Source organism: Ptychodera flava, chromosome 1, assembly GCF_041260155.1.
Source record: "Ptychodera flava strain L36383 chromosome 1, AS_Pfla_20210202, whole genome shotgun sequence".
In the NCBI taxonomy this organism is placed as follows: domain Eukaryota; kingdom Metazoa; phylum Hemichordata; class Enteropneusta; family Ptychoderidae; genus Ptychodera; species Ptychodera flava.
The window spans coordinates 20,365,288-20,376,117 of NC_091928.1; the positions used below are offsets into that span (position 1 = coordinate 20,365,288).

Consider the following 10,830-nt stretch of genomic DNA (forward strand, 5'->3'; position numbering starts at 1 on the left):
TATGTAAACTACAGAACAACTAAATGTTGATATCAACCATGGTACTTTGTGGACTTCTTTTGCTTTGTTTATTTGTCTTAGCAGAAAGCTTTCTACCCCAATTGTTTTGGCAAGCCTCTGTTAATAACCTCTGTGCACAAGTTAAAATGCACTGTCACATTTGACAGTTGTCTTTTCTTTTCGAAACTTTGAGGGAATAGACTGGGAGATCCGTCGCTCGAGGGCGCTCTCTGGGTACCCCCTCTTACTGTATAGGTACTTGACATATGTAATATGGGACAGATATTGTTTAGGATGCATATCTGCATTGGGTCTTTTGTTCCAAATGACATTTTAACACGATGCACAGATTTTTTGTCCTTGTCTGTGCACGATGGATACTGCGTTCCGAGTTTAGTCTCATTTAAAACATAAACGGTAGAGGGTTCCCCTCTACTGTTAATGTTTAAATAACATTTACTAAGTCGTGAAACTTTTTTCTTTCTTTCAGAGCATCCTGGTAGTGGATGTACCTAGTGAATGTTGAAAAAAGCTGTTCCGAACAGTATCATCTCCTGGCAATTCAAGCCTCGTGTATTGCGAGTAAAAGACCAGGGAAGCTTCCAGTTACAAGAAAAGTCGGATCGGATGCCACAGTCGGAATTCGCTGAGACTCGGGTGATTGGATAGCTACGTGTCTTCGCAGTAAATGTAGCCAACTGCAGCGATTAATATAAATCTTGGGAGATTTGAAATTCAATGTCCATCAACAGATGTCAATGCAGCAATAAGAAGGGAACAGAAGCCACACATAATCGCCCAAGTAGCTCTGAGGTGAAATCTTCCTGAAAGTGATTCCTTATTCTTCAGCTGGGAAATAAAGTTGCAATGCCTTGCCTTTTGTAAGCAACATTTGTGTGAAGAGTTCTACGCTGAGTTCTGAACGTCGCTGAAGGATTCCCTCAAGTGAAAATACCATCATGGCATTTCTCGGACAAGTGTGCGGGGAAAGTTTTGTGGAGGATGCATTTTCGGGAGCTCACCAGAAGACTCAGTCAAATGAAAACATTTGCAATGTAAAGTACATGATGAAAGGTTTGAACCGAATGAGAATTTTATACATCATGAGAGAATTAATCATGGGGCAAGCTCCATGGCTAACAACATAAAATGTCTTCATAGGGTTAATTCAAATGAAGAGCCATTTGTTTGTAAAGTCTGTGGTAGAGGTTGTGCATCGAATTATCATTTGAAAAATCATCATAGAATTCATACAAACGAAATGCCATATAATTGTAAAGTTTGCAATAAGAGTTTCAAACAGATTGGAAATCTAAATATTCATCAACGGGTTCATTCAAATGAAAAACCGTTTGTTTGCAAAGTCTGTGGTAAGGGTTTCAAGTGGAATGTCAGTTTGAAAAATCACCAGAGAATTCATTCAAACGAAAAGCCATATGCTTGTAAAGTCTGTGGTAAAAGTTTCAGAGAGATTAGAAGTCTAAAATCTCACCAAAGAATACATTTAACTGAAATCCCCCATGTTTGCAAAGTGTGCGGTAAGATTTTCAGGTGGAAGTCAAACTTAAAATATCACCAGAGGATACACAAAAACGAAAAACCATTTGCTTGCAAAGTCTGTGGTATGAGATTCAGAGAAAATGCTTTTCTAAAAGCCATCAGAGAGTTCATTCATATGAAAAACCGTTTGTTTGCAAAGTCTGTGGTAAGGATTTCAAGTGAATTTAAGTTTGAAAAATCACCAGATGATTCACACAAACGAAAGGCCATTTGTTTGCAAAGTCTGTGGTAAGGGTTTCATAAAGAATGGAAGTCTGACTATTCACCAGAGGACTCATTCAAATGAAAAACCATTTGTCTGCACGGTATGTGGCAAGGGTTTCACAAGCAATGTCACTTTAAAGCGTCACCATAGAATTCACACAAACGAAAGGCCATTTGTTTGCAAAGTCTGTGGTAAGGGTTTCATAAAGAATGGAAGTCTGACTATTCACCAGAGAACTCATTCAAATGAAAAACCATTTGTCTGCACAGTATGTGGTAAGGGTTTTACAAGCAATGACATTTTAAAGAGTCACCATAGGATGCACACAAACGAAAAGCCATTTGTTTGTAAAGTCTGTGGTAAGGGTTTTACAAGCAGTGACATTTTAAAGGGTCACCATAGAATTCACACAAACGAAAAGCCATTTTGTTTGTAAAGTCTGTGGTAAGGGTTTCATACAGAGTGGGGGTCTGACTATTCACCAGAGGACTCATTCAAATGAAAAACCATTTGTCTGCAAGGTATGTGGTAAGGGTTTCACACGGAGTGACACTTTAAAGGGTCACTATAGAATTCACACAAACGAAAGGCCATTTGTTTGCAAAGTCTGTGGTAAGGGTTTCATAAAGAATGGACGTCTGACTATTCACCAGAGGACTCATTCAAATGAAAAACCATTTGTCTGCAAGGTATGTGGTAAGGGTTTCACACGGAATGACACTTTAATGGATCACCATAGAATTCACACAAACGAAAAGCCCTTTGTTTGTAAAGTCTGTGGTAAGGGTTTCATACAGAGTGGGGGTCTGACTATTCACCAGAGGACTCATTCAAATGAAAAACCATTTGTCTGCAAGGTATGTGGTAAGGGTTTCACACGGAATGACACTTTAATGGATCACCATAGAATTCACTCAGACGAAAAGCCATTTGTTTGTAAAGTCTGTGGTGAGGGATTTAGGTGGAATTCAACTTTGAAAAATCACCAAAGGATGCACACCAACGAAAAGCCTTTTGTTTGTAAAGTCTGTGGTAAGGCTTTTAAGTCGAATACCAGTTTGAAAATTCACCATAGAATTCACACAAACGAAAAGCCATTTGTTTGTAAAGTCTGTGGTAAGGATTTTGTAAAGAGTGGAGGTCTGACTATTCACCAGAGGACTCATTCAAATGAAAAACCTTTTGTCTGCAAGGTATGTGGTAAGGGTTTCACACTAAATGCAAATTTAAAGCGTCATCAGATGATTCATAATTAAAATGAGAGACATTTTGTTTGCAAGATGAGAGGAAAGTGTTGAAAATGAAATACAAAGTATACCACACCGGCATTCATACTAAGGGTACAAATAAAAAACTGTGTGTTTTGAAAATGTATCTGTTATACAAATAAAACATTGTCTGGTATTATATCTTTTTTCATTTTTTTATTATCTATGAAGGTAGATGCTCTGATATAGGTTTGTTCAAGTAACTATAAAATTTGAACGAGAAAGTTCCTGAGATTTCTTTCATGAGCTAAATTTCCGTATTGTATAGGGTGCTATTGTGAATGTGTGGAGTTGCTTTCCTTATTACATCGATCAATATTTAGGGCTAATTCCTCAATTGCAACGACAAAAAGATTTATTACATTTGTGGTTGATAAGTATTACATTTATGGGTGTTTTTTTATTACATTTATGGTTACCATTTATTACATTTGTTGTTGGTGTTTTTATTACATTTATGGTTGATTTTTGTTACATTTATGGGCGATATTACATTTGTGGGTGCATTTTATTACAATTGTGGTTGATATTACATTTGTGGAGATTATTACATTTGTGGAGGTTACAGGTGTACATCCATTATGTATGTATGTATGTATGTATGTATGTATGTATGTATGTATGTACGTATGTACGTATGTACGTATGTATGTATGTATGTATGTATGTATGTATGTATGTATGTATGTATGTATGTATGTATGTATGTATGTATGTATGTATGTATGTATGTATGTATGTATGTATGTATGTATGTATGTATGTATGTATGTATGTATGTATGTATGTATGTATGTATGTATGTATGTATGTATGTATGTACATACGTACTACACGCATGCAAACATGTACCGGTATGTCTGCAGTTTTGAATTAAGGACCTCCAAACAACGGCAAAAGAGAGGATATTTCTCTGTTTTCTTTGGGGTCATTATGATAAAACAACTTACGTCATGAAATGCATGAATTGAAACATATTCATTATTTCATGACGTAAGCTGTTTTATCATAATGAATGTAAATAATTAACGTCTTTAAATTTATTGATTAATTGATTGATTAAGAGGAACGCCGTTGGTCAGTGGAAACATATTTCAAACTTACTCTGTGAACATTTGTCTGACTGTCAACCAGTCTGTAAACGGTTTCTAAGACTGTCAACCTGTAATAAGTTGTTTGCTTGTATCAACGCTAACATTATGTATACCAAGTGACCAAATATTGACGAATTAGGATAGATATTTTTGATGTAATGTGTTGCAATTTCAGCGCAATTGCCCCTTTTTTAGATTTTCTCATATCTTTTCTAAGTTTTATGTCAAGGAGTCCGCTTGTCATTCTTTCATTGTTTTGACTCTTGTCTCCTACTATGTTATGTACCTTTTTTATCAATTGCTTCTATTTCATGTGTTGAATATGTAAATGTGTGACTGCAACTACATTTTTCAGACTTGAAATCGACATGTCAACAACGTTTCCTTTTCTTCGTTTGTTTTCATTTCCATCGTTGTCAGAAATAAAATCTCTTTCAAGATACCCAGTAGAATTTTTTTCATTGGTGGAGTTCATGACGAGACAACTGAGATATTGAAAACTTTCGGAACATCTGATTCAAGCTTCCTTTGAAAACACATAGCAGGAAATTATAACTCCTGGTATGAAGTATTCTTATTTGACATACTAACATTATGGCTGTGAAACTATCGTGTAAAGGGGACAGGGAACGGATGTAGCAGGTTTTCCTCGATTATCTATAGTTAAACGTGGTGCAGAAGTTGAAAGAAAATTTATACTTGGCATGGAATGCTGCCCTAAAGTGTCACCATAGAATTCATGCAAGCTAAAAGCTATTTGTTTGCAACGTTTGAAGACTACTTTCCACTAAAATGTCATCCCAGGATTCATTCCAATGAAAGGCCGTTTGATTGCAAAGTATGTGGTGGGAGTTTTAAGTCGAAAATTCATTTGAAATATTACCAGACAATTTACACTAACGAAGAGCCATTTGTTTGTAAAGTTTGTGCTATAAGATTCAGAGAAATTCAGTATCTAAAACGCGACAAGAAGGTTCATTCAAAGAAAAACAATTTGTTTGCAAAGTCTGTGGTAATGGTTTCACGCAAAATGCACTTTACTGGATGGTTCATTATTAAAATGAGAAAGCCTTTGTTTTAAGTTGAGTGGAAAGAGTTCGAAATTAAATACAAAGTATAACATACCACCACAGTATCCATACCATAAGTACTGCATAATGTCTATGAAAAACCAATGAAACCAAATGCTCACGACGGTTGCGAAACTGTCTATAGTCACTGCCATAGTTTTCGGACATTAGATATTTTTCGACTGACACATTTAGAAAGACAAAAGACAAAATTGACTCAGTATATTGACAATTCTTACAGAAATTTCAGTGCATTTATCATTCTGATTCAACTTGGGGGGGGCAGCAGTATACTTCAGATACTTATGTTGTCACAAATCCAAAAATTTGCAAGTCCATGGTAATATCATAAAATATGTCCGACAAATGCCGAAGTAATCGGACGACAAAGTCCGACGAGGATATAAATTGTTCATGGACAATTTAAAATAGCCGAGCCAAATTTCAAATTTCAAAGTGCCGAGAAAATTCTCTCGTGGTCACTTTTTGCGTAATAAACCGCTAAAATTTCAACGAGTATATTGTGTACATTACCAATCACACTCGACTAGGAAACGTACGTCAACGCCTACTAAACATAACCAGATATGAACTGTAAATGCTCACGTGTTTCATTGTATATTGCAGTAATGTGTAAATTTGAACCTTTGCCACATGTTTGCAACTTCATTGGAAGTATTTTGATCGACATAATGAACAATATTCACCACAGATTAAACTCTATAGGTCATTAAGTATTCAAATACACAATTAGCTGAAATAGAAATAATTAATTTCTTTGACTGCTGTCATTGTATCACCAATTTATATAGCAAGTGTAATTACCGTTGGCCAAGTCCTTCAAGCCATATATGCCGAGCTGTGAAAGCTCATTAGATATGCAAACTATAAAGTAGCTGACATGAAACTTAAGTGCGAAATGACTTCCAATATTGGTATAACCTGGTATAATCATCAATGTACATAGCATGTTATGCCAACTTTGATCAAATAAATCCAAGTATATATCCCTAATTAGGAAAGTTCATTAAAAACACAAATTAGGAATTGGCTGAAGCAAAAATGCTTAATGCCTTTCAATAATGTTAGCCTACATAATAGTATTTTTAATGTACATAGCAAGTCTCATCAATTTTGGTCATGTAAATTAAAATACGTATCCCTAAGGATGAAGTAAAAATGCTTAATGACTTTCAGTAACGTCGTATAATAGTATATTTATGTACATAGCAAGTTTCGTCAACTTTGGTCTAGTCAATACAGATAATATCCCTGATTATGAAAGTTCATTAAATATGCAAATAAGGAATTGGCTAAAGTTCAAATGCTGAATGACTTTCAAAAATGTTCAGTCATAATATCTTTAATGTACATAGCCAGTTTCGTCAACTTTGATCTCGTCAATTTAGATAAATACCCCTAATTAGGAAAGTTCATAAAATATGCAAATTAGGCATTAGCTGAAGTAAAAATGCTTAATGACATCTAATAATGTTCTATCATAGTATCTTTAATGCACATAGCCAGTTTCGTCAACTTTGGTCAAGTCAATACAGATAAATATCCCTGATTATGAAAGTTCATTAAATATGCAAATAAGGAATTGGCTAAAGTTCAAATGCTTAATGACTTTCATAATGTTCTGTCATAGTATCTTTAATGTACATAGCCAGTTTCGTCAACTTTGGTCTCGTCAATTCAGATAAATACCCCTAATTAGGAAAGTTCATAAATATGCAAATTAGGTATTGCTGAAGTAAAATGCTTAATGACTTTTAATGTTTTATCATAGTAGCTTTAATGTACATAGCAAGTTTCATCAATTTTGGTCTTGTAAATTCAAATATATATCCTACTTTCAAAAGGTCATTAAATATGCAAATTAGGATTTGGATGAAGTAAAAATGCTTAATGACTTTCAATAATGTTAAATCATAGTATCCTCAATATGCATAGTTTCGTCAATTTTGATCAAGTAAATTCAGATATATATGCCTAATTAGGAAATTTCATTAAATATGCAAATTAGTAATTATCTTTCACGTCACCCCTTTAATAACTTTCACAGCTGATATATCTTGATGTGATCAACATTTGTAGCAAATCTCATCAAATTGTGTGCAATCGTTCTCAATGTATATCCGGTTTTTCTAAAATCATTAATTATGCAAATGAGCAAAAAGTAAGCAAGCCACACCCACCAAAAACTAATCAGTTCTTGCCATTTGCAAACTGAATCTATGTACCAGATTTGATTCTGATCTGATGAGCCGTTTTTGAGATATTGAGCACACAGACAGACAGACACACAGACAGACAGACAGACACAGACACACAGACAGACAGACATCGCTGCGACATATGCTCACGTGTGTCAACACGTGAGCAAAAAACAAGATCAAATTACCGGTGTGATCAAAATATCTACGTTTCATTGTGACTTTAACAGTGAACGCACTTTCGTCCACAGATGAATCACGGGACCGTGGATAAATTTACACATAAGGTAATGCCTTTATATTATTCAAAACATGGAGCTAAAAAGGAGGTTCATGTTCATAATGACAATCAGCTCTTCTGCTGTCTGAGTGTAGAATGCAACTGTTATGCCATAGTCACTATCAAGCAGTACATCTCTAAAACCACGGCCACTCCACAAAACTGGGTTCATCAGTTAATTTAACGTGTACTGTTATCAAAAGAAGAAATATCACCATGAAAAAGACCGTCAGATTTTTTTCAGTTAAGAGCGAACAAAATTCACGCTCTGCTGATCATAGCATGACACATATGAAAGGCGCTATCAAGTGACCAGATATGAACTGAAATGCTCACGTGTTTCATTATATATTGCATTTATGTGCAAGTTTGAACCTTTGCTACATGCTTTGCTACATTTAAAGTGTTATGATCAACACAATGAATTTCACCACAGATCAATTCTAAAGGTCATTAAGTATTCAAATATGTAATTAGCTGAAATAAAAATAATTAATTTCTTTGAGTACTGTCATTGTATCACAATATAGCATGTGTAATTACCTTTGGTCAAGTCCTTCAAGCTCTATATGCCAAACCGTGAAAGCTTGTTAGCTATTTATGCAATTATGAATTAGCTGACATGAAAATGCAAATGACTTTCAATACTGTTATAACCTGGTATAATGATCAATGTACACAGCATGTTTCGCCAAATTTTATCAAGTAATGCAGTATATATCCCTAATTTGGAAGGTTCATTAAATATGCATATTGGGAATTGGCTGAAAAAAATGTCAAATGGGTACATAGCAAGTTTTGCCAACTTGGTCAAGTCAAAACAGATAAATATCGCTAATAAATGCGGGATATCGGACCGCAGGCGGGCGAAGATTGCATTATAAGCGCGCCAACCCAAACTCACTGCATGGACATCACATTTACGAATCGAAGTCCAAAGTCAACTACGTCATTGTTAGAATAAGAGAGGTTTTCCATCACACGGGAGCATACCACCACAAATTTTGCACAGATGGCGTTGCACTGGCATTGAAAAAGGGTGCATGGGAGCATGGGAACGCGGGCAGTTTCCCTCGCTATGGGTAGGAAATGCATTGAGCAAGACACACTTCCGGGTTCGCAAAAAAACGAGGATCCCATTTACTGGGCGCTCAAATATAACTATTTGCTGTGATACATAGCAGAGGCGTATATGTCTGTGATGCTGAGAATAACATCAGTAAATAAATGACGGGTTTTAAAAGTTGACGTTTTTTGCGATGAAACAGACTTCTGAAGGTAGCTCGCTTGGGGAACACGTCATCCCGGCCGCTGTCCGCTTTGACCCCAGTAATTCACACTGGTTTTGGTCGGCCCCAGGTACCCAAGTCACTTCGACCCCGTCACACTTTTGCCTACATGTCCACGGAGACGATTCAACATGTTCCACAACAAAGCCAAGACAAAATTGAAAATATCAATAAAATGGCTTCACAAAGGCTGAAATACACGATACTCGATGAAGTATGAAGTTTATGAAATGAAATCAAAATTGACAACACAAGTGTTTGTCTCGGGTAATACCACTCGAAGTTGACTACGGACTGTTTTTTTCCATACAGTGCAGTATTTGTCAGTGACAAATTAATCTTTGCAATACATTTTTTTGCGATGAGCTGGAAATTTGATTAATATCGAGTTAATGTACATAAATATTCCGTTATTTACTGGGACACGTTTATTTTCTCGATCCGCTATCTGCGGACTACGTGCTGAAGTACATTGACTGTTCATGTCAACGATCGTTTCTCCCATAGTGACGCTATGTAGCTGTGCAGTATTGAAACTTATCATAAATGGCCACCTCGTCTAACAGTAACACGTATTGTCGGGATTATCGTACGGAAAAAAGACTGCAAAAGTAAGACTTATGAATCTTCATCAGAATTGAACACATCATGATTGTACACGAGTATCAACCGTGAATGCACGTTGAGCTCGGCAGTTACACAAGCATGGTACGCTACATGCATGCATAGCCCTACGAGTATGGCGACAGTGTCCGGCTTTGGCTACGCCGGGGGCTACGCCGCCTACCGCGGAGGTGGGAGCGGCGTAGCCAAAGCCGGACACTCTCGCCATACTCGTAGGGCTAGCTACATGCACTGCCGCGATGCCGATCGTATGCATTCCAAGGCCTATCCCAGAATTTGTTTCACAAACAACCTCAAAGGAGAGCAAACATACTTCTATGGACAATGACGAATACGTTTCTTGGCGAAGCAAAATCAAAACAGTGCAGAAGTACATGAAGTAGGTCATGGCCTTGGACTCTGTGCACGAACCTGATTGGACACTTCAATACCTTTGACCCAAAGTTATTATCCATCAGCACTTCCATGCCATGAGGCTAGGTAGAGAACGTATTAGCCCTGCGTACGATGCTGTGTGTTCCGCTACAGCTAATAGCCCCGCCCACCACAGCCCTGCAAAGACCCGTACGTAGAGTTGGTGACTTCAAATCCATTTTTGGACTTGACGTAAAAAGCCAAATTACTGCCGAAATTCAGCGTTCTTGGGCCCAAGTCGTATCCCTGCCTACCTCAGCTACTCGATCGCTTCCAAAAATGCCAGTCTTTTATTCTTTTTTCGTAAATAACCGTCGATGTCGGCAACTCTCTCGCTAGCCCTGCGTACGTACGCAGTGTACGCTGTGTGTTAGGAACGCACACAGGGAATGCACAGCGTACACTGCGTACGTACTCATACGCGGCGTAACAGAAAAATTAAAACTTTCATAACTTCATTAATATCCAAGCCACGCCCACCAAAACCTTTTCAGTTCTAGCCATTTGAATTCTGAAGATGTCTACCAAATTTGACTGAAATACGTTCAGCCGTTTTTGAGAAAATGGACCAACAGACAGACAGACAGACAGACAGACAGACAGACACACAGACAGACAGACAGACAGACATCGCTGCGACATATGCTCACGTGTTCACACGTGAGCAAAAAATGGCTTGCAAATTCATACTAAAGCCCCTGTAGCTGTAACTCTTAGAATTTGTCGACCTGAAAAAGGCTTTCTATTTTCTCTGGTTTTCTTTAAATTCTACAGATTTAAAGGATATAGTCGTTCATCACTGAAAAA

The 10,830-nt window shown here is 37.0% G+C and overlaps 1 protein-coding gene across 1 annotated transcript; it reads left to right on the forward strand.

The window, feature by feature from the left end:
* Nucleotides 1–959: 959 nt before the first annotated feature.
* On the forward strand, nt 960–4,560 carry LOC139143420 (histone-lysine N-methyltransferase PRDM9-like). The gene is made up of 2 exons (XM_070713727.1): nt 960–1,074; nt 2,204–4,560. Exons 1-2 carry the CDS (start codon nt 960–962, stop codon nt 3,019–3,021), a joined length of 933 nt encoding a protein of 310 aa, XP_070569828.1. The 3' UTR covers nt 3,022–4,560.
* Nucleotides 4,561–10,830: the final 6,270 nt, after the last annotated feature.

What these genes read in the sequence shown, in the direction of transcription:
- LOC139143420 (XM_070713727.1), top strand. Translation starts at nt 960, where the DNA reads ATGGCATTTCTCGGACAAGTGTGCGGGGAAAGTTTTGTGGAGGATGCA. An exon ending in TGTAAAGTACATGATGAAAG is followed by an intron (nt 1,075 to 2,203) that starts GTTTGAACCGAA and finishes TTGTTTGTAAAG; the next exon opens with TCTGTGGTAAGGGTTTCATA.